Below are 23,381 nucleotides of genomic sequence, written 5' to 3' on the forward strand. Positions count from 1 at the left end.
CGCGCAGTGTACTTGAAAGCTGCGATGATATTAATGGGCGAGTGGCCATTCTTCAGATTGATCTCGAAAAAGCTTTTGATTGTGTTCCTCATGAAATCTTGTTTTCCGTTTTAGACCATGTGAACGTCGGTTCAGTTATTCGCGAGGGTGTAGCCCTGGCGTATCGAAACTGCACGACAAGATTGATCGTGAACAAGTGTCTGGGGGCTCCCATTAGCGTGCAGCGTTCGGTGCGTCAGGGCTGCCCCCTCAGCCCTCTCTTATTTTGTATTTACATCGAAACACTGTGTAGGAAAATAATAGAAAACAATAGCATTAATGGGTTTCGGTTGCAAGCTGCTGAAGTTAAGCTGCTGGCGTATGTTGACGACGTTGCTGTATTCACGGTTGATCAGGGAAGCATAAGCGAAGCTGTCGGGTGTGTACGCGAGTTCAGCGAAGTCACCGGTAGCGGGGTTAATTGGTCCAAATGCCTCGGACTCTGGCATGGATGGTGGCCATCCCACCCGGACCATTTTGCCAACGTACCGTGGGCGACGACCCCTGGCAAGTATTTGGGCGTTCCGCTCGATGCTTATCGCGAAAGCGAGCTGTATTGGAAACAGCAAACGAAAGAAGCGCGTGACAGAGCTGAAAAATGGAAAGGCACCAATCTCTCAATTTTCGCCAAAGCTACAGTCTGCAATCTTTTTTTTATTAGCAAGCTCTGGTATGTCATGCAGGTTTTGCATTGCTCTCGGGTGAACATTCAAAAGCTACACCGGATTTTTGCCGTCTTTATATGGGGTTCCGAACGGGAACGTTGCAGCCGAACGAACCTGTTCCGGCGGGTAAAAGACGGTGGGTTGGGGTTAGGGCACCTCTTTTTAAGGCAGCTGGTGAACCGTTTTTTTTGTTTTTTCGCGATGTCTCTGACCCGTTCCTGCGCACCGTGTGCCAGGTGAGGCTGCGGCGATTGCTGCCCGAGTTTGTTGTTTCCACAGAAGAGGTCGCGGGTGGAATTTTTGGTTACTACAAAGAGATTGTAGCAAGTGTTAGGTTTCTTTCAGCGCGTTTTTTCCAGCGATTATTTGTATAAAACTAAAAGAAAAACGTTGTACCACGATCTTTGTGATATTGTTTTTCCAGAGCCCATGTACAGGGCCTTGTACAGTGGAGGTCCTGGAGCTGATGTTTTAAAAAGGGTGAAGAAAATGCAGGTGCCACCAGGAGTAAAGACCTTCTTTTTTAAGTTACACACCGGGACACTGCCAGTTAAAAAGTTTTTGGAGGGAAAGGATTTCTTTTTACCGTGGGGATCGAACTGCTTAATTTGTAAACAGCCCGAAACAATAGACCATGTTTTTTTGCATTGCTGGGAAGGGGTTTATTTTTGGGATGTGTTACAAAGGACAATAGAGAAAGAGCTACCACTTGACGCGGAGGGAATTCGTTATTTAAGCACAGACAATGAGGATGGGGTACCATTTGATCTCATAATGCTATTGGGCCTCCACTGTATATGGCGCTCCAGAATGGCAGGCTATTATTGTGACAAAGACGCACGACCTGCCCGAATTTATTTTCGGGAAAAAATGGACTGCTTTCTGGCTATCCAGAAAGCCGCTGCGGAGCCTCCAGAGTGGCTCTCGAAGCTGGAGCCGCTCTGTATGCTTCGTGAATTTTAGTATGACGAAGCCAGACTCATGATGGCTGACCACGACAGTGTCGTATGTACATAGCGTTTTGTGTGTTTTTTGTTGAGTGTTTTTTGTGTAAATGTTATGGGTCAAAGCCAGGCAATAAAGAAAAAAAAATAGCTCAGTTGGGAGAGCGTTAGACTGAAGATCTAAAGGTCCCTGGTTCGATCCCGGGTTTCGGCAGCGCTTTTGTTTGTTTCGCTTGAACAGTGCGCAGAGTACGCAAGCAGCAGCCTACGCTCCCATCCACGTGCCGAAATAGCTCAGTTGGGAGAGCGTTAGACTGAAGATCTAAAGGTCCCGGGTTTCGGCAGCGCTTTTTTTTTGTTTCGCTTGAACAGTGCGCATAGTACGCAAGCAGCAGCCTACGCTCCCATCCACGTGCCGAAATAGCTCAGTTCATTCTGCTTCCGGCCGCGCTAGTGAACGGACGCGTTATCATGAGCTCCGTCGGAGCGGCGTCAGCGGCCCAGCAGGGTCGCGGAAACAGGTCTTTTGGTGCTTTTTCTTCGACAGGTGCTGAATACCAGGTAGTTCTACCGAGTTTGCCTACAGGGCGTTTCGTTGCCAACACAGTTTTTTTGCACTGTGATATCAGGGCACGCCCATACCGGGTGGAAGATTTTCGCGATGTTCTGGCTGAGTTATCGCTCCTGCCGGAAGTAATCGCCATCGGAGCCTACAGGATGAGCCACGTGTGGGCGGTTACGTTTAAGGATGAAGACGCCGTGAAAAAAATTGTGAGTGCTGGTGAGCTGGTTGTGAAAAAGTGCCGGTGTCTTCTCATCGACCCAGCTAACCAAGACGTGCGCATGAAAGTCCACTGGCTTTTGCACAGTGTTCCTGACGACGACGTGAAGCTCGCCTTCGCGGCATTTGGCAAGGTGACTGACGTTGCCCGCGAGCGGTGGCGAGTTCAGGGTATGGCAGACAAAGGCTCCACTACAAGGCTCGTCACCCTGAAGGTGAAACCGGGAGTGAAGCTCGACGACATTCTGCACCAGGTGAGCGTCGCCGGTGAGCTGGCTCTCGTGGTCGTGCCGGGCAGGGCTCCGCTCTGCCTTCGCTGCCGTGGCACGGGCCACATACGCCGGGAGTGCCGCATACCGCGGTGCGGTGCTTGTCGACGGTTCGGCCACGAGGACAGCCAGTGCGAGCGTACCTACGCAAAAGTCACCGGGTCCGTTAACAATCAGGACGCTTCAGCCTTGCTCATGGACGCGGCGGATATGGAAGAGACGTCTGCCGCTACGACTGCGACAGCGGCGGGCGAGACGAATGCCGTGGAGACATCGCAACAGGACAAAATTGTTGCTGAGGGGGGCGTAACCATACGTGAACCAGCGCCTCGCAGGACGCATGGCAGAGGTCGGAGGGTGAGGTGAAATCCCCAGTCGCTACTGGGGCTCCTTCCATTCCTCCTGACCCTGTGAGCATGGACATGTCTTCCGAGGCGGCTAACCTAGCGGCGGGAAAGCGCCCGCACGACGACGGTGAGAGCACGGCGCTTCAACAGGACGGCAATGGCGGAGACGAGCCGCCGCCCAAAGCCGCAGGTATGAGGCGGCCGAGCTTGAAGCCGCGGCCGAACACTTCGTCCGAAACACGGCAGGCGGGGAAACCGCCTCCGTAGTTTCATGCCTAGAGCCCGTTCTGGGGTCTGGGGATTTTTTTTTTTGGGCGTGGCGCGAAGGCAGGCACCATAAAATGAGGCGTTTTTTTCTATCGATATGGCTCTCTTTTTAACTGAAGCACTGCGTGTAGCCACCTTAAACGTGCGAGGCCTTGCAGCAAGAAGGCGACCATGCCAGCTCAGTCGCCTTCTTCTAGACAACGATCTGCACGTAGTTGCAATACAAGAAACTAAAATTGAAAGCCAAGAAGCTACAGAACGTATGGTGTCCGTTTTCCGTACGCATTTTGAAGTATGTGTGTGTCATTCTGTAGGTGCCTCTGGCGGCTGCGTACTTTTTCTTCGCAATAATTTCGCTATTACGGAGCAGTCACTTTTCTCGTGTGATAGCGGCCGTCTTCTTGTCGTTGATTTTTTGTACTCTGGCGTTGAGTTCCGAGTTATTTGTGTGTATGCACCAAATGCGGAGTCCGAGCGAAGAGTGTTTTTTGACCGCTTTGAGACATACCTAAACTGTGACAAAGTACTAATCCTACTGGGCGATTTCAACTGCGTCTGTCAGGCTACCGATCGTGCAAGAAGTGCGTTTGTGAGAGATAGGAGTGCTGATGTCTTGAACGAATTGGTCCGTGGCCATAATTTAGAAGATATTGGAAGTGTTTTCACCAATGGCCCTTGTACACGGTATACCCATTTTCAGGGCAATAGCCATGCCCGATTGGACAGAGTGTATGTGTCGGCAGAACTTTTTTCACTATGCACATTGTATGATGTCAGACCTGTGGCTTTCAGTGACCACGCCCTAGTGATTACAACCTTTGGCAGGCAGCAAAGCAAAAAGCGGTTTAATTGGCATTTATGGAAATTAAATAAGTTGTTGGAGGACGAAGGATTCGCTAAGGAAGTAAAGCAAGAACTAGAGAAGCTAATTACAGCGCAACCGCCGAACTTCGCTGCAGAGTGGGAGGAGTTTAAGCAAAGGGTAAAAATAAGAGCGACTGAAAAAGGTACGCAGTTGAAATATGCCGAGAAACAAAAGGAAGCAGAGCTTCGTGAACAGCTTGAATACCTCACGTGTATAGAAAGCGCACAACCAGGCACATGCTTTAATGAAATCAGGGATGTCAAAGCCCAGCTGGAAAAAATGGACGCCGATAAGTATACTGCGGCAGTTATTCGGGCGCGAACTGAGCAGCTATGGGCAGGGGAGACACCAACAAAACGAGCGATATCCGATGAAAAACGATACTCGTGCCGAAAGCAAATACGACAAATAAACACTGGGGCAGGGGTTTCGGCAGACAGTGGCGTAATCAAGGAAACAATCTGTGATCACTTCAAAAATATGCTGGGTCATTCGCGGAAAGCGGAAAGGGGCTTCCATTGCGAATTTCTACCTCTTATGCCGAAACTTGACGAAGAAATCAAAATACGGCTCGAACAGACGATTTCCTTGCAAGAAATAGAGGACGCGATAGATGCATTGCCAACCGGTAAAGCTCCTGGCCCCGACGGCCTGGAAGCAGCTTTCTACAAAGCTTTCAAAACTGCAATAGCCCAGATACTGCAAGTCATTGTCGTTGAAAGTTATGAGAAAAAACGTGTTCCGCTGTCCTTCACAACTTCGCACATAGTGCTCATTCCTAAAACCGATGATGCTGAAAAGCTCCTGATGGTGGGGTCTTATCGCCCGATAAGCCTCACAAACGTCGACTACAAGATTTTCATGAAGGTGTTGGCGAAGAGACTGCAGAGTGTTATAACATCGATTGTAGGCACGCACCAAACGTGTGGCATAAAAGGTCGAAGTATCGCTACGAACATACACGTGGCGCGGTCCATACTAGAATGCTGTGACTCTTTTGATGACCGAGTGGCGATGATACAACTAGATCTGGCAAAAGCCTTTGACCGGGTGTCTCATGACGTCCTGTTTGCCGTACTAGAGCATGCGAATGTTGGCCGAATAATAACGGAAGGTGTAAGAATGGCATACGCAAACTGTACGACTCAGATTGTTGTGAACGGCGAACTCACTGGCAGCTTGCAAGTGCGATCTTCTGTAAGACAAGGTTGTCCCCTGTCGCCATTGCTGTTCGCGGCGTACCTTGAGCCACTTTGCTTGGCCATACGGAATAATGATTGCATAACGGGCTTCAGGCTGCAATCAGCGCACGTAAAAATCTTGGTTTATGCTGATGACATCGCTGTATTTTGTGCAAATACAGAAAGTATTTCTGAGGTAACGAACGTAGTGCACAATTTTTGTAGCTGCACTGGAGCCCACATCAACTGGGAAAAAAGCATCGGGTTCTGGCACGGTGGCTGGGACGTCACGCCTGAACACTATTCTCGGATGCGCTGGTCCACCACTCCAGCGTTGTATTTAGGAGTACCCCTTGACAGTTACCGGGACCCAGATCCGTACTGGCTTGACCAAGCATCGAGGGCCAAGGAAAGAAGTGATGCATGGCAAGGGAGACGGTTATCGATGTTTTCGCGTGCCATTATCTGCAACCTGTTCCTTACTGCTAAAGTGTGGTATGTGATGAATGTGCTCAGTGCTTCCCGGGCAAGCATTCAAAAACTTCATCGTGTATTTGCGGTTTTTATTTGGGCTTCGACCTGGGAAAGGACGAGTCGAACAAACTTGTTTCTTTCTGTGAAGAAAGGTGGGCTTGGCCTGGCGCGTTTATTTTTGAGACAAGTTGTCTCGCGTTTCATGTACCTACGGGATGAAAATGATGTCTTCCTCCGGACTGTAATGCACGTACGGCTTTGTCGACTTCTTCCTGACCTTCTTGTAAGTTCGGTACATGTAAATGGTGCGATAAGAGGGTACCTTAAAGAAGTTGTGCTCGCGTACAGAATGCTGCATGTTCGGTTTTCCATGGAGTATTTGTGTAATGTCAAGAAAAAAAAATTGTACGTGGACTTAGTGGACACAATGCTTCCTCTGCCGATATATCGTTTGCCACACATTGCAGGCCCAGGAGCTGATGTACTTAAAAGAGTTAAGAAGATGCCAATATTGCCAGCGATCAAATCCTTTTTCTTTAAACTCCACACTAATACCTTATCAGTGAAAACGTGGATGCACGATAAAGGTCTTTTCGTCCCTTGGTCAACAAACTGTTTCCTGTGCCACAAACCGGAAACCATTGAACATGTGTTTTTGGACTGTTGGGATCCCATTTTTTTCTGGGATGTCCTTCAGAGAACTTTAAAGAAAGACCACCCATTAGATGCATATGGCATAAGATTTCTACCTTTTCACAAAACAGATGATTTTCCATTTGATGCAGTAATGCTCCTGGGACTTCACAGCTTGTGGAAAACCAGAATGGAGTTTAACAAAGCAGATGAACAAGTGAAACCTGTACGGGAACATTTCATTCAAAATGTTGTGCGATTTAGGGAGGCGTATAAGGCCCTCCCTGAACAGCCAAAATGGATCGATGTGCTTGATGATTTGGCAAGACTGAAAAAATTTTAACATGCCGTGTCAGGCAAAGGTCTGCCGACACGTTTTAATTGTTCATCTTGTGTGTTTTGAATGTCAAAGTCGGCAATAAAAAAAAAAGAAATAGCTCAGTTGGGAGAGCGTTAGACTGAAGATCTAAAGGTCCCTGGTCCGATCCCGGGTTTTGGCAGCGCTTTTTTTTTTGTTTCGCTCGAACAGTGCGCATTGTACGGAAGCAGCAGCCTACGTTCCCATCCACGTGCCGAAATAGCCCGGTTGGGAGAGCGTTCGACTGAAGATCTAAAGGTCCCTGGTTCGATCCCGGGTTTCGGCAGCGCTTTTTTTTGTTTCGCTCGAACAGTGCGCATAGTACGCAAGCAGCAGCCTACGCTCCCATCCACGTGCCGAAATAGCTCAGTTGGGAGAGCGTTAGACTGTAGATCTAAAGGTCCCTGGTTCGATCCCGGGTTTCGGCAGCGTTTTTTTTTGTTTCGCTCGAACAGTGCGCACAGTACGCAAGCAGCAACCTACGCTCCCATCCACGTGCCGAAATAGCTCGGATTCGACTTCCGGCCACCGAGCGTGACGGACGTGCGATGACGGGCTCCGTTGGAGCAGCTACAGCGGCCATGTCTGGCCGCGGAAACAGGGCTTTTGCCTCGGATGAAGAGTATCAGGTGATTCTGCCTACCCTTCCTACAGGACGTGTTGTGTTAAACACAGTTTTTTTGCACGCTGATGTGCGGGCCCGTCCTTATCGGGTCGAAGATTTCAGGGATGCGCTGGCTCAGCGGATGCTGCTCCCCGAGGTTATCGCCTTGAGGGCGTATCGCATGAGCCATGTATGGGCTGTTACTTTCGCGAGTGCTGAGGCGGTGACGAAAATTCTTTCTGCCGGCGAATTGAAAGTCAAAGACCGCCGCTGTCTCGTCATCGACCCGGCAAACCAGGACGTCCGCGTCAAGCTGCACTGGCTGCTGCACAACGTGCCCGACGAAGACGTGAGGGTAGCCTTTGCTCCGTACGGCAAGGTGAGCGAAGTCACCAAGGAGCGGTGGCGCGTCCAGGGTGTCGCCAGCAAGGGGTTGACGACACGCTTGGTTTCATTGAAAGTGAATCCTGGCGTGAAGCTGGAAGACCTCCCTCACGAAATCAGGGTTGGCGGTGAGCTGGCTCTCGTGGTTGTACCGGGCAGAGCTCCGCTGTGTCTGCGCTGCCACGGTACTGGGCACATTCGCCGTGAGTGCAAGGTTCCACGATGCGGCGCCTGTCGTCGCTACGGGCACGAAGAAAGCAGCTGCGTACGCACGTACGCGAGTGCTGCCGTCCCAGTCAACACTGACATTTCGTCCGAACTTGTCATGGACGAGGCTGACGCGGAAGACGCTGCAGCAGAGGCAGGGGACAGCGTGGAGAAAAAGGCCCCAGCTGTGCCCCCTCCGGAAATATCCACAAGCGTAGAGGAGCCCAGCAGTAAGCGGCAGCAACAGGTAGCGCAGCCTGCAGAAGTCAAGGCGCCAACGGACGAAGTCTTGAGCAGTGGGGCGTCAGCTCCCGTCGTTCCCCAGCATGGTGACAGCATGGAAGTGTCACATGCATCAACCAGCAACCAGGCAGGGAAGCGACCGCACGAGCACAGTGCGAATGGAGAGCCCAAAGTGAGCGAAGGCGACGAGCCACCGCAGAAGACTGTTGGTGTCAGGCGACCGACGTTGAAACTGCGGCCGAATGTACAGGCCGATCAACGAGCGGCGGCTATGCCGCCGCCTTAGTTGGAGTGAGTGTCCTGTGAGTGGTTTGTGTGGGCGTAAGATGGCCTTTTTCGGTGACGGGCTGCATGGGCTGATTTTCCAGTCCATACGCAAGAGGAACTTGTGAAAAAGACGTTGGATTACCGCCGCCGCACCCATCGAACACCTTAGACTAGGCAAGTCACCCGCACCGTCGCTTTTTGTCCCGAGGCATGCACCATATGGCTCCTGTACCTAAACTAGATGGCTTCTACACCTCTTAGAGCGTTGCGCATTGCAACAATTAATGTCAGGGGACTGGCTTCCAAGAAGCGTCAGTACCAGCTAAGCCGGCTGTTCGTTGATAATGACCTAGACATAATAGCCGTACACGAGACCAAAGTCGAAAGACAGGAACAGGCGGACCTTATGGTGCAGCCTTTTACGGCACGCTACAATGTTTGTGTGTGCCATTCTTCTGGCACATCGGGCGGTTGTGCTGTATTTATTAGGAATTCTCTGGGGATTGTCGAGCAGAATTTAACCGTGTGTCAAACTGGCCGTTTGGTTGTAGTGGATTTTTTATTGCAATTTGCTATGGAGAGTCATATGCGTGTATGCCCCTAACAGGGAGAACGAGCGCAAGGAATTTTTTGAGCGCCTTGAACAATATGTGTGTGAGCGGTTAATTGTGCTTTTGGGCGACTTTAACTGCGTTTGTAAAGCAGAGGATAGAATTACAAAAAGACTCCTTCGTGATAAAAGTGCGGAATTTTTGAATTCGATTGTGCAAGAAAATGGTTTAGATGATGTTGCTGAAGTTCTTTCGGTTGCGCCGCATTTGACTCACTTCCAGGGTGAAAGTCACGCGAGACTTGACAGAGCGTATGTGTCGCTTGATCTGATTCCTTTGTGCAATAGCTACGAGGTGAAACACATGTCATTTACCGACCACAGCTTAGTTACGTTTACCCTGGGGAAAAAAGACAAGAAATCTCGTTGCTCGTGGGAACTGTGGAAGTTTAACGCACAGTTACTCGAGGATGAACGCTTTGGCATTAAAGTTAATGAATGCATTAAAGCATTGCTATCAGCAGAGCCTGGGAACTGGGTAATTAGGTGGGAAGATTTCAAACAGCAAGTGAAAATAAACGCGATTGAAAGGGCAAGCATTATATGCCACGGTAAACGTGTTAAAGAAAAAGAACTACATTGCCAACTTGACTTGCTCGTAGGCCTGGAAAGTTCCCAGCCGGGAAGGTATAAGAAAGAAATATGAGATACAAAAAGTAAACTTGAGATTATCGAAAAAGACAAGTTTACAGCTGCCATGATACGGGCCCGTGCTGAACGTCTCTGGCTTGACCAAGTACCTACTAAACGCTCGCTTAGTGACGAAAAGAAGTACGCGACTCAGAATGAAGTAAGACAAATCAGGTACAGAAACGAGGTAACGAATGATAGCAAATTGATTCAGTTGGCGTTTGTTGAGCAGTATCGGGAATTGCTTGGGCGGCGACGACTTGAAGAAGAGGGGTTTGCAAACACGTTCTTGTACCGTATGCCAAAACTAGGAGACGATATAAAACAAGGGCTGGAGGTACCAATCAGCGTAAGCGAAGTGGGAAGAGCAATCGAAGAGCTGAGTGCCGGAAAATCTCCTGGTCCTGACGGCCTGGGTAGTGAATTTATAAGAAGTTCAAATCCGAACTCACCCAAGCTCTCCACTGCGCCTTCACCGAAGTTTATGGGACAAAGAAAATGCCACCATCATTTAAAACAGCACGTGTGGTTTTAATACCCAAGAGTGAGGACCAGGCTAAACTTCTGTCCGTTGGGGCTTATCGGCCGATAAGCCTAACCAACGTTGACTATAAAGTGTTTATGAAGATTCTTGCCAACAGACTGCAAAAGGTCATAAAGGACCTTGTTGGGCCCCACCAAACGTGCGGTATTAAAGGTCGCACCATTGGAACAAAGGTGCACATTGCTAGAACTGTTCTTGAATGCTGCGATGCCTTCGGGGGTCGAGTTGCCATGATACAGCTTGACCTTGCAAAGGCCTTCGATCGAGTGTCGCACGGCATTCTTTTCGCCATTCTAGAATATGCCAACGTCGGCTCTGTGATACTCCAAGGTGTACAGATGGCGTACGACAACTGTGTTACCCGAATTATAGTGAACAAACAGCTGACTGAACCTGTACCTGTGTGTTCTTCGGTCAGGCAGGGTTGCCCGCTCTCGCCATTGCTCTTTGCGATCTACCTTGAGCCTTTTGTGTTATCACTGTTACACAATGATGGGATCTGTGGTTTCACTCTTCTGTCGGCGCAAGTAAAAGTGCTTGCTTACGCTGATGATATTGCTGTTTTTTTGCGCGGACCAAGAAAGCGTTAAAGAAGTTGTGAAAGTTGCGGGGGAATATTGCAAAAAGACTGGGCCTGAAATTAACTGGGATAAGTGCATAGGTTTTTGGCACGGTGATTGGGACAGCACACCTGCCGTTTTTGCTAACATGAAATGGACGACCTCCCCTGCGAAGTACTTGGGGGTACCCTTGGAGCACTACAAAAGCAGTACGGAGTTGTGGGGTGAGATAACGCAGAGTGCAAGGAAAAAAGCGGATGGCTGGAAAGGACGTGATCTTTCTGTTTTCGCGCGCGCAAGTGTGTGCAATGTATTTTTAATAGCCAGAATTTGGTATTTATTGCAGTTCGTGTTCATTACCCGAGCAAACCTGCAGAAGCTGCATAGAGTGTTTGCTGTCTTTATTTGGAGCTCAAATTGGGAGCGAACAAGTCGAGTTAATCTGTTCCTTCCGGTCAAAAGGGGCGGCCTTGGTCTTTCTAATTTGTTTCTGAAGCAAGTTGTCTCAAGATTTTTGTTTCTACGTGATCAAACCGATCCTTTGTTGCGCACAATGTTGCAGGTGCGCTTAGGCAACGTGTTGCCGGAATTTGTTGTGTCCAGTTACCCGGCCACGAATCGTGCTGTAACAGGTTTTTTGCGTGAAGTTGTGGCAGCCTTTCGCACTTTGAGCGCTCACTTTTCTACAAGGTATCTATGTGCGGTACCCAGGAAAAAACTGTACAAAGATTTGCTAGATATATTTATACCTGCTCCCTTATACCGTTCCTTTTACTGCGGAGGCCCAGGCAAAGATGTGCTAAAGCGATTTAAGAAGATGCCGGTAAGACCGACTGTCAAATCCTTTTTTTTAAACTTCATACTGGTACTCTTCCGGTGAAAACATGGCTAAACGATAAAGACATTTTTGTGCCCTGGACCACTGACTGCATACTCTGCAAAAAACCCGAGACCATCGAACATGTGTTTATCGACTGCTGGGACCCGGTTTTCCACTGGGACATCTTGCAAAGAACATAAAAGAAAGAACTACCTGTAACTCCTTACGGCATCCGGTTTCTACCTATAGAAAGTGAGGAAGTTCCTTACGACATGTTTATGCTACTGGGCCTCCACAGCATCTGGAAAACGAGAATGGCGGCCAGGCACGCCGACGCAAATGTGCGACCAGTGAGAGAAAACTTTATAGAAAGTGCAGTTTTCCTGAGAGATGTTCTCCGCAGTAAACCCCAGCCGCCGGACTGGGTGGCAGTTATGGATGAACTGATTAACATGAAAAAGTTTTAACCCATTGTCTCGGCCAAAGTGTGGCTAGAGATTTTTATGTATTGTTTACCGGTAATAAAAAAAAAAGTGCCGAAATAGCTCAGTTGGGAGAGCGTTAGACTGAAGATCTAAAGGTCCCTGGTTCGATCCTGGGTTTCGGCAGTGCTTTTTTTTTTCGCTTGAACAGTGCGCATAGTACGCAAGCAGCAGCCTACGCTCCCATCCACGTGCCGAAATAGCTGTCATTCGACTTCCGGCCACCGAGCGTGACGGACGCGTTATCATGAGCTCCGTCGGAGCGGTTTCAGCGGCCCAGTCGGGCCGCGGTAACAGGTTTTTTACGGCTACTGCCGAAGATTATCAGGTTATTCTGCCCAATCTGCCATCCGGACGCATCGTCGCCAACACCGTTTTTATGCACGGCGATCCAAGAGCCCGGCCCTATCGTGTTGAAGACTACCGGGACACTTTGGCCAACCTTGGTGCGCTTCCCGACGTTGTGGCGTTGGGGGCGTATCAAATGAACCACGTGTGGGCTGTGACAATGACAACTGCTGATGCTGCTCAGAAGCTTCTTTTGGCCGTCGACGTGAAGGTAAAGAATCGCCCGTGTTTGCTCATTGATCCGAATAACCGAGAGGTTCGCGGAAAGCTGCACTGGTTGCTACATGGCGTTACCGACGAAGACGTTCGCGTGGCACTGTCGCCCTACGGGAAGGTGTTGGAAGTGACCCGGGAGAAGTGGAGGGCGCTTGGTGTCACTGAAAAAGGGTCGACGACTCGTACAGTTGGACTAAAATTGCATGCCGACGTCAAAATAGACGATATTCCGCATCAGCTCAAGATAGCCGCAGAGCTAACTCTTGTTGTTGTGCCGGGCCGCGCTCCTCAGTGTCTCCGCTGCAAGAGCACCGGGCACATTCGTCGCGACTGCAAAGTGCCGCGCTGTAGTCGTTGTCGTCGTTTCGGCCACGTCGATGCTGATTGCGCAAAGACGCACGCCAGCGTAGCCGGACCAGTGCAGGCAAACGACATATCGGACCACCTGATGGACGAGGAAGACTCAGAGGAAACAGCAAGGACGAGCCGTAACCTGGTTACGCAAGGTGCATCGTCGAACTGTCAAGGGGAACAACTAATAGACGGCGGAGATAAACCCGCAGACAAGCGGCGACATGACGACGCAGAAGGCGGGAACGAGAAGGATGAGGCAAGCACTACGGGCCACCCCTCTCCCGGAGGAGGCGAGAAACCACCCACCGAGCCGGCACCAGTCACCGTGATGGACAGCGACAGTATTAGTGCCGCTGCAAAGCGACCTCACGACGCAGGCGAAAATGAGAAGGAGCTTAGTGTCGTTGCTGCAGACGAGCCGCCAGCCAAGACGACTGTTGGACGGCGTCCTTCATTTCGACCGCTGCCGAACACTTCGGCGGCGCGCAAGACGGCGGAAACGCCGCCTATGCCGCCGTGAGGACCGCCCTGTGCTAGCACACTCCGGATCAAACCGCAGTTGTGAGGTAAGCGCTATGCCCCCGGTTTTCTTTCCCACCTTGCTATGATGACTATGGAAAAGTCCATTCGCGTGGCAACATTAAATGTCCGAGGGCTTGCCTCAAGGAGGAAGCAGAGTCAACTGTACCGCCTGTTAAGCGACTTTGACCTTGACATTCTAGCAGTGCAGGAGACGAAAGTCGAGGGCGACGTGGAAACCGGGGGCATGGTGCAGCAATTCGTAGCGCGATACTGTGCTATTGTGAGCCATTCCGTGGGATATTCTTCAGGCTGCGCATTGTTGGTCCGACATAGTCTAGGAGCTAAAATAGAAGCCGTCACGTCATGCACGTCAGGACGGTTTATTGTATGTGATTTCTTGTTATCGTCCTTGCAGTGGCGTGTAATCTGTTTGTATGCGCCGACTGTTGCTGGGGAAAGGTGCAGGTTTTTTGAACAGCTAAAACAGTATACCCAGTGTAATAGGTTGGCCATTCTTATTGGTGATTTCAACTGCGTTCTTTCATCCCGGGACAAAACTAGCACCCGACCGTACAAGGATGCAAGCACGACTGCCCTAAATGAAATAATAGGGAACAGTAGTTTGGCGGATGTGGCTGAATGCCTTGGTGGTGGAAGAAATACACAGTACACCCATTTTCAGGCTTCGAGCAACGCTCGTTTGGATAGAGCATACGTAAGCCTTGATTTGGTACCCTTTTGCAAGGAGTACCGAGTGAGCGCTGTTTCATTTACTGATCACTGCTTAGTCAGTTTTCTAGTAGCAAGCACGAAAGAAAGGAAAAGAAGCTTCGAGTGGCAGTTATGGAAATTGAATTCAAAATTACTGGATGATGAAATTTTTATGGCAGACGTGACGACGCAAGTTGATGCAGTGAAACATATGGGTAATACGACGTGCAGAGAAATATGGGAGAACTTCAAGCAGACAGTTAAAATGAAAGCCTTGGAGCGGGCGAGCGCTATACGCAGACAAAAGGGGGCAGAGGAAAAAACGATGCGCAGAAACTTGGAAAAATTGATCAGTGAAGAGTGTAGTAGACCCGGCATGTTCATGGACGATATTCGCGCACTAAAGCATAAAATAGAACAGTTCGACATCGAAAGATACCACGGTGCTCTGGTGCGAGCGAGAGCTGAAAAGCTGATAGCGGTGGAAGTTTCATCAAAAAGAGCGTTGGGCGCAGAAAAGTGGCACGCGCGGCGCAATCAGATAGTGGAAATTGAAGTTGGTGGAAAAGTTAGTGACACAGCAGAAGATATTGAGCGCGCTTTCTTCGAGCACTACAGTGGGTTATTTGCCAACTGCTCAGTTGACATTGATCGTTTCAAGAAGGACTTCCTTTTGTTGATGCCCAGCCTAGACGACAGTACGAAGGAATTATTGGAGGCAGCTATCTCAGTAGAGGAGGTGAAAAACGCTATTGAAAGCTTGCAGCCGGGGAAGTATCCGGGCCCGGATGGTCTGACCTCAGCCTTTTATAAACGTCTAAAAAGAACAATTTCACCAGTTTTAGCTGCTGTCTATAATGAGGCATTCGATCTCAATGTACTGCCGCCTTCCTTCACATCCTCCCACACTGTTCTTATACCGAAATCAGAAGACCCCTCTGTATTGCGCAGAGTAACTTCTTACCGTTCAATTTGCCTCACAAATGGAGACTATAAGATAATGATGAAAATTTTGGCTAAGCGATTGCAGACAGTCATTACTGACCTGGTGGGGCCGCATCAGACGTGCGGTATTAAAGGCCGATCTATTTTCTCAAATATACATGTAGCGCGTAGTATCCTTGAGTGCTGCGACGCAATGGGCACACAGGTGGCAATGATCCAAATTGATCTGGAGAAAGCTTTCGATAGGGTGCCTCATGAAATTCTTCTGTGCATTCTAGATCATGTGAATGTGGGTAGAATTATTCGAGGCGGGGTCGCCATGGCGTACCAGGATTGCACGACAAGTCTAATTGTCAACAAGGTTGTGGGCTCACGCATTCCAGTCAAACGCTCGGTGCGCCAGGGTTGCCCTCTTTCGCCACTGTTGTTTTGTTTGTATATAGAGTCATTTTGTTTGAGCGTGATACAGAGCGATTGTATGCGCGGTTTTAAACTACATCAGTTAGAAGTCCGACTGTTGGCTTATTGCGGATGATATAGCCATGTTTTGTAATGATTACGACAGTGTAACACAGGCTGTTAAGTGTGTTAAAAGTTTTTGTGCGGCCAGTGGCAGCGCGGTAAACTGGAGTAAGTGCCTGGGATTCTGGCACGGGGATTGGCCGGAGGCCCCAGACACTTTTGCCAACATGAGTTTTACTACGACTCCTGGTAAATACTTGGGAGTTCCTCTTGAGTGTTACAAAGACAGCGAGGCCTACTGGAGGAGTGAAGTGGATAAAATGAGGGAAAGAGTGAATAAATGGAATGGATGGAATTGGTCAATGTTCTCGAGAGCCACAATTTGCAACATATTTTTAGTGAGCAAACTTTGGTATGTCCTTCAAGTCTTGCATTGCTCCAGGGTTCATATCCAAAAATTTCATCGGGTGTTTGCAGTGTTCGTGTGGGCATCTTCCTGGGAAAGATCAAGCCGCACCAAGTTATTTCTACGAGTTCGAAATGGAGGACTCAGTTTGTCACATTTGTTTTTGAGACAGGTTGTCAATCGGTATTTATTTCTTCGGGACGTTAAGCACCCGTTTCTACACACTGTCTGTCAACTTCGCCTGGGGAAGCACTTGCCTAATATGGTTGTCTCTGCTGGCAGTATGCCCGGTGGAGTGCATGGTTTTCTACGCGAAGTTGTGGTTTCATGTACGTTTTTGATGGCGCGGTTTTCACTCCAATACCTGAGTGAAGTCAACCGGAAAAAACTGTATAAAGACCTCTGTAGTGTGGTTCTCCCCTTGCCTTTATATCGGTCCCTTTACAGGGAAGGTATAGGTAACAAGGTACTAAAGCGTGTTAAGGCAATGTTAGTCCCGTCTGGTGTTAAGACTTTCTTTTTCAAATTACACACTGGAACTCTGACTGTCAAACCGTGGATGGCTGAAAAAGGTTTTTTTGTTCCCTGGGGTACTCACTGTATAATATGCAGAAAGGAGGAAACAATTGAGCATGTGTTCCTTGAATGCTGGGATGCTGTGTTCCTTTGGGATGTGCTTCAGCGCACAATCAAAAAAGAATTTCCGCTTGATGGGTACGGAATTCGCTACTTGCCAATTGAAAGTGATGACGGTACCCCATTTGATTTGATCATGCTAATAGCCCTACACAGTATTTGGAAATGCAGAATGGCAGTAAGGCACGCCGATCTCGATGCAAGACCGGCACGTCAATATTTCAAAGAAAGCATAAGCAACTTTGTTCAGGAGAAAAAGATGCTGGAATGTAGTCCAGAGTGGCTGTCACGTGTTGAGTTATTATTGGCGATGAAGGAATTTTAGCATGAGCGTGACCGCACAAGCTGAGCGGCCGTTGTTTTAACAAAGATGTTGATTGTGTTTTAGTGCTTATGTATGAATATGTGCTTTCTTTTCATGTGGGTCAAAATACCGGCAATAAAGAAAGAAAAAAAAGCCGAAATAGCTCAGTTTTGAGAGCGTTAGACTGAAGGTCTAAAGGTCCCTGGTTCGATCCCGGGTTTCGGCAGCGCCTTTTTTTTGTTTCGCTCGAACAGTGCGCATAGTACGCAAGCAGCAGCCTACGCTCCCATCCACGTGCCGAAATAGCTCAGTTGGGAGAGCGTTAGACTGAAGATCTAAAGGTCCCTGGTTCGATCCCGGGTTTCGGCAGCGTTTATTTTGTTTCGCTCGAACAGTGCGCATAGTAGGCAAGCAGCAGCCTACGCTCCCATCCACGTGCCGAAATAGCTCAGTTGGGAGAGCGTTAGACTGAAGATCTAAAGGTCCCTGGTTCGATCCCGGGTTTCGGCAGCGCTTTTTTTTTGTTTCGCTCGAACAAAGCGCATAGTACGCAAGCAGCAGCCTACGCTCCCATCCACGTGCCGAAATAGCTCAGTTGGGAGAGCGTTAGACTGAAGATCTAAAGGTCCCTGGTTCGATCCCGGGTTTCGGCAGCGTTTATTTTGTTTCGCTCAACAGTGCGCATAGTAGGCAAGCAGCAGCCTACGCTCCCTTCCACGTGCCGAAATAGCTCAGTTGGGAGAGCGTTAGACTGAAGATCTAAAGGTCCCTGGTTCGATCCCGGGTTTCGGCAGCGTTTATTTTGTTTCGCTCGAACAGTGCGCATAGTACGCAAGCAGCAGCCTACGCTCCCATCCACGTGCCGAAATAGCTCAGTTGGGTTTATTCGACTTCCGGCCACCGAGCGTGACGGACGCGTTATCATGAGCTCCGTCGGAGCGCATTCAGCGGCCCAGTCGGGCCGCGGTAACAGGTTTTTTTGCGGCTACTGCCTAAGATTATCAGGTTATTCTGCCCAATCTGCCATCCGGACGCATCGTCGCCAACACCGTTTTCATGCACGGCGATCCAAGAGCCTGGCCCTATCGTGTTGAAGACTACCGGGACACTTTGGCCAACCTTGGTGCGCTTCCCGACGTTGTGGCGTTGGGGGCGTATCAAATGAACCACGTGTGGGCTGTGACAATGACAACTGCTGATGCTGCTCAGAAGCTTCTTTTGGCCGTCGACGTGAAGGTAAAGGATCGCCCATGTTTGCTCATTGATCCGAATAACCGAGAGGTTCGTGTAAAGCTGCACTGGTTGCTGCATGGCGTTACCGACGAAGACGTTCGCGTGGCACTGTCGCCCTACGGGAAGGTGTTAGAAGTGACCCGGGAGAAGTGGCGGGCGCTCGGTGTCACTGAAAAAGGGTCGACGACTCGTACAGTTGGACTAAAATTGCATGCCGACGTCAAAATAGACGATATTCCGCATCAGCTCAAGATAGCCGCAGAGCTAACTCTTGTTGTTGTGCCGGGCCGCGCTCCTCAGTGTCTGCGCTGCAAGAGCACCGGGCACATTCGTCGCGACTGCAAAGTGCCGCGCTGTAGTCGTTGTCGTCGTTTCGGCCACGTCGATGCTGATTGCGCAAAGACGCACGCCAGCGTAGCCGGACCAGTGCAGGCAAACGACATATCGGACCACCTGATGGACGAGGAAGACTCAGAGGAAACAGCAAGGACGAGCCGTAACCTGGTTACGCAAGGTGCATCGTCGAACTGTCAAGGGGAACAACTAATAGACGGCGGAGATAAACCCGCAGACAAGCGGCGACATGACGACGCAGAAGGCGGGAACGAGAAGGATGAGGCAAGCACTACGGGCCACCCCTCTCCCGGAGGAGGCGAGAAACCACCCACCGAGCCGGCACCAGTCACCGTGATGGACAGCGACAGTATTAGTGCCGCTGCAAAGCGACCTCACGACGCAGGCGAAAATGAGAAGGAGCTTAGTGTCGTTGCTGCAGACGAGCCGCCAGCCAAGACGACTGTTGGACGGCGTCCTTCATTTCGACCGCTGCCGAACACTTCGGCGGCGCGCAAGACGGCGGAAACGCCGCCTATGCCGCCGTGAGGACCGCCCTGTGCTAGCACACTCCGGATCAAACCGCAGTTGTGAGGTAAGCGCCATGCCCCCGGTTTTCTTTCCCACCTTGCTATGATGACTATGGAAAAGTCCATTCGCGTGGCAACATTAAATGTCCGAGGGCTTGCCTCAAGGAGGAAGCAGAGTCAACTGTACCGCCTGTTAAGCGACTTTGACCTTGACATTCTAGCAGTGCAGGAGACGAAAGTCGAGGGCGACGTGGAAACCGGGGGCATGGTGCAGCAATTCGTAGCGCGATACTGTGCTATTGTGAGCCATTCCGTGGGATATTGTTCAGGCTGCGCATTGTTGGTCCGACATAGTCTAGGAGCTAAAATAGAAGCCGTCACGTCATGCATGTCAGGACTGTTTGTTGTATGTGATTTCTTGTGATCGTCCTTGGAGTGGCGTGTAATCTGTTTGTATGCGCCGACTGTTGCTGGGGAAAGGTGCAGGTTTTTTGAACAGCTAAAACAGTATACCCAGTGTAATAGGTTGGTCATTCTTATTGGTGATTTCAACTGCGTTCTTTCATCCCGGGACAAAACTAGCACCCGACCGTACAAGTATGCAAGCACGACTGCCCTAAATGAAATAATAGGGAACAGTAGTTTGGCGGATGTGGCTGAATGCCTTGGTGGTGGAAGAAATACACAGTACACCCATTTTCAGGCTTCGAGCAACGCTCGTTTGGATAGAGCATACGTAAGCCTTGATTTGGTACCCTTTTGCAAGGAGTACCGAGTGAGCGCTGTTTCATTTACTGATCACTGCTTAGTCAGTTTTCTAGTAGCAAGCACGAAAGAAAGGAAAAGAAGCTTCGAGTGGCAGTTATGGAAATTGAATTCAAAATTACTGGATGATTAAATTTTTATGGCAGACGTGACGACGCAAGTTGATGCAATGAAACATATGGGTAATACGACGTACAGAGAAAAATGGGAGAACTTCAAGCAGACAGTTAAAATTAAAGCATTGGAGCGGGCGAGCGCTATACGCAGACAAAAGGGGGCAGAGGAAAAAACGATGCGCAGAAACTTGGAAAAATTGATCAGTGAAGAGTGTAGTAGACCCGGCATGTTCATGGACGATATTCGCGCACTAAAGCATAAAATAGAACAGTTCGACATCGAAAGATACCACGGTGCTCTGGTGCGAGCGAGAGCTGAAAAGCTGATAGCGGGGGAAGTTCCATCAAAAAGAGCGTTGGGCGCAGAAAAGTGGCACGCGCGGCGCAATCAGATAGTGGAAATTGAAGTTGGTGGAAAAGTTAGTGACACAGCAGAAGATATTGAGCGCGCTTTCTTCGAGCACTACAGTGGGTTATTTGCCAACTGCTCAGTTGACATTGATCGTTTCAAGAAGGACTTCCTTTTGTTGATGCCCAGCCTAGACGACAGTACGAAGGAATTATTGGAGGCAGCTATCTCAGTAGAGGAGGTGAAAAACGCTATTGAAAGCTTGCAGCCGGGGAAGTCTCCGGGCCCGGATGGTCTGACCTCAGCCTTTTATAAACGTCTAAAAAGAACAATTTCACCAGTTTTAGCTGCTGTCTATAATGAGGCATTCGATCTCAATGTACTGCCGCCTTCCTTCACATCCTCCCACACTGTTCTTATACCGAAATCAGAAGACCCCTCTGTATTGCGCAGAGTAACTTCTTACCGTTCAATTTGCCTCACAAATGGAGACTATAAGATAATGATGAAAATTTTGGCTAAGCGATTGCAGACAGTCATTACTGACCTGGTGGGGCCGCATCGGACGTGCGGTATTAAAGGCCGATCTATTTTCTCAAATATACATGTGGCGCGTAGTATCCTTGAGTGCTGCGACGCAATGGGCACACAAGTGGCAATGATCCAAATTGATCTGGAGAAAGCTTTCGATAGGGTGCCTCATGAAATTCTTCTGTGCATTCTAGATCATGTGAATGTGGGTAGAATTATTCGAGGCGGGGTCGCCATGGCGTACCAGGATTGCACGACAAGTCTAATTGTCAACAAGGTTGTGGGTTCACGCATTCCAGTCAAACGCTCGGTGCGCCAGGGTTGCCCTCTTTCGCCACTGTTGTTTTGTTTGTATATAGAGTCATTTTGTTTGAGCGTGATACAGAGCGATTGTATGCGCGGTTTTAAACTACATCAGTTAGAAGTCCGACTGTTGGCTTATTGCGGATGATATAGCCATGTTTTGTAATGATTACGACAGTGTAACACAGGCTGTTAAGTGTGTTAAAAGTTTTTGTGCGGCCAGTGGCAGCGCGGTAAACTGGAGTAAGTGCCTGGGATTCTGGCACGGGGATTGGCCGGAGGCCCCAGACACTTTTGCCAACATGAGTTTTACTACGACTCCTGTTAAATACTTGGGAGTTCCTCTTGAGTGTTACAAAGACAGCGAGGCCTACTGGAGGAGTGAAGTGGATAAAATGAGGGAAAGAGTGAATAAATGAAATGGGTGGAATTGGTCAATGTTCTCGAGAGCCACAATTTGCAACATATTTTTAGTGAGCAAACTTTGGTATGTCCTTCAAGTCTTGCATTGCTCCAGGGTTCATATCCAAAAATTTCATCGGGTGTTTGCAGTGTTCGTGTGGGCATCTTCCTGGGAAAGATCAAGCCGCACCAAGTTATTTCTACGAGTTCGAAATGGAGGACTCAGTTGGTCACATTTGTTTTTGAGACAGGTTGTCAATCGGTATTTATTTCTTCGGGACGTTAAGCACCCGTTTCTACACACTGTCTGTCAACTTCGCCTGGGGAAGCACTTGCCTAATATGGTAGTCTCTGCTGTCAGTATGCACGGTGGAGTGCATGGTTTTCTACGCGAAGTTGTGGTTTCATGTAGGTTTTTGATGGCGCGGTTTTCACTCCGATACCTGAGTGAAGTCAACCGGAAAAAACTGTATAAAGACCTGTGTAGTGTGGTTCTCCCCGTGCCTTTATATCGGTCCCTTTACAGGGAAGGTATAGGTAACAAGGTACTAAAGCGTGTTAAGGCAATGTTAGTCCCGTCTGGTGTTAAGACTTTCTTTTTCAGATTACACACTGGAAATCTGACTGTCAAACCGTGGATGGCTGAAAAAGGTTTTTTTGTTCCCTGGGGTACTCACTGTATAATATGCAGAAAGGAGGAAACAATTGAGCATGTGTTCCTTGAATGCTGGGATGCTGTGTTCCTTTGGGATGTGCTTCAGCGCACAATCAAAAAAGAATTTCCGCTTGATGGGTACGGAATTCGCTACTTGCCAATTGAAAGTGATGACGGTACCCCATTTGATTTGATCATGCTAATAGCCCTACACAGTATTTGGAAATGCAGAATGGCAGTAAGGCACGCCGATCTCGATGCAAGACCGGCACGTCAATATTTCAAAGAAAGCATAAGCAACTTTGTTCAGGAGAAAAAGATGCTGGAATGTAGTCCAGAGTGGCTGTCACGTGTTGAGTTATTATTGGCGATGAAGGAATTTTAGCATGAGCGTGACCGCACAAGCTGAGCGGCCGTTGTTTTAACAAAGATGTTGATTGTGTTTTAGTGCTTATGTATGAATATGTGCTTTCTTTTCATGTGGGTCAAAATAGCGGCAATAAAGAAAAAAAAAAAAGAGAGCGTTAGACTGAAGATCTAAAGGTCCCTGGTTCGATCCCGGGTTTCGGCAGCGTTTATTTTGTTTCGCTCGAACAGTGCGCATAGTACGCAAGCAGCAGCCTACGCTCCCATCCACGTGCCGAAATAGCTCAGTTGGGTTTATTCGACTTCCGGCCACCGAGCGTGACGGACGCGTTATCATGAGCTCCGTCGGAGCGCATTCAGCGGCCCAGTCGGGCCGCGGTAACAGGTTTTTTTGCGGCTACTGCCTAAGATTATCAGGTTATTCTGCCCAATCTGCCATCCGGACGCATCGTCGCCAACACCGTTTTCATGCACGGCGATCCAAGAGCCTGGCCCTATCGTGTTGAAGACTACCGGGACACTTTGGCCAACCTTGGTGCGCTTCCCGACGTTGTGGCGTTGGGGGCGTATCAAATGAACCACGTGTGGGCTGTGACAATGACAACTGCTGATGCTGCTCAGAAGCTTCTTTTGGCCGTCGACGTGAAGGTAAAGGATCGCCCATGTTTGCTCATTGATCCGAATAACCGAGAGGTTCGTGTAAAGCTGCACTGGTTGCTG

At 49.2% G+C, this 23,381-nt stretch overlaps 1 protein-coding gene and 10 non-coding genes across 11 annotated transcripts; all 11 read left to right on the top strand.

Moving 5' to 3' along the window:
- Positions 1 to 1,773: 1,773 nt before the first annotated feature.
- On the top strand, positions 1,774 to 1,862 carry TRNAF-GAA (transfer RNA phenylalanine (anticodon GAA)). Its single transcript has one exon. It is a non-coding gene; the product is annotated as a tRNA-Phe (tRNA).
- Positions 1,863 to 2,119: 257 nt separating this feature from the next.
- Positions 2,120 to 3,064, top strand: LOC144108564 (uncharacterized). The gene has a single exon (XM_077641770.1). The coding sequence runs from the start codon at positions 2,120 to 2,122 to the stop codon at positions 3,062 to 3,064; it is 945 nt and encodes a 314-aa protein (XP_077497896.1).
- A 3,815-nt stretch (positions 3,065 to 6,879) lies between these two features.
- TRNAF-GAA (transfer RNA phenylalanine (anticodon GAA)) lies at positions 6,880 to 6,965 on the top strand. The gene has a single exon. It is a non-coding gene; the product is annotated as a tRNA-Phe (tRNA).
- A 71-nt stretch (positions 6,966 to 7,036) lies between these two features.
- On the top strand, positions 7,037 to 7,109 carry TRNAF-GAA (transfer RNA phenylalanine (anticodon GAA)). The gene has a single exon. It is a non-coding gene; the product is annotated as a tRNA-Phe (tRNA).
- A 69-nt stretch (positions 7,110 to 7,178) lies between these two features.
- TRNAY-GUA (transfer RNA tyrosine (anticodon GUA)) lies at positions 7,179 to 7,251 on the top strand. Its single transcript has one exon. It is a non-coding gene; the product is annotated as a tRNA-Tyr (tRNA).
- Positions 7,252 to 12,227: 4,976 nt separating this feature from the next.
- On the top strand, positions 12,228 to 12,300 carry TRNAF-GAA (transfer RNA phenylalanine (anticodon GAA)). The gene has a single exon. It is a non-coding gene; the product is annotated as a tRNA-Phe (tRNA).
- Positions 12,301 to 17,231: 4,931 nt separating this feature from the next.
- TRNAF-GAA (transfer RNA phenylalanine (anticodon GAA)) lies at positions 17,232 to 17,304 on the top strand. The gene has a single exon. It is a non-coding gene; the product is annotated as a tRNA-Phe (tRNA).
- A 70-nt stretch (positions 17,305 to 17,374) lies between these two features.
- TRNAF-GAA (transfer RNA phenylalanine (anticodon GAA)) lies at positions 17,375 to 17,447 on the top strand. Its single transcript has one exon. It is a non-coding gene; the product is annotated as a tRNA-Phe (tRNA).
- A 68-nt stretch (positions 17,448 to 17,515) lies between these two features.
- Positions 17,516 to 17,588, top strand: TRNAF-GAA (transfer RNA phenylalanine (anticodon GAA)). Its single transcript has one exon. It is a non-coding gene; the product is annotated as a tRNA-Phe (tRNA).
- Positions 17,589 to 17,658: 70 nt separating this feature from the next.
- On the top strand, positions 17,659 to 17,731 carry TRNAF-GAA (transfer RNA phenylalanine (anticodon GAA)). Its single transcript has one exon. It is a non-coding gene; the product is annotated as a tRNA-Phe (tRNA).
- A 67-nt stretch (positions 17,732 to 17,798) lies between these two features.
- On the top strand, positions 17,799 to 17,871 carry TRNAF-GAA (transfer RNA phenylalanine (anticodon GAA)). The gene has a single exon. It is a non-coding gene; the product is annotated as a tRNA-Phe (tRNA).
- Positions 17,872 to 23,381: the final 5,510 nt, after the last annotated feature.

The sequence above is a fragment of the Amblyomma americanum genome, chromosome 10 (assembly GCF_052857255.1).
Source record: "Amblyomma americanum isolate KBUSLIRL-KWMA chromosome 10, ASM5285725v1, whole genome shotgun sequence".
In the NCBI taxonomy this organism is placed as follows: domain Eukaryota; kingdom Metazoa; phylum Arthropoda; class Arachnida; order Ixodida; family Ixodidae; genus Amblyomma; species Amblyomma americanum.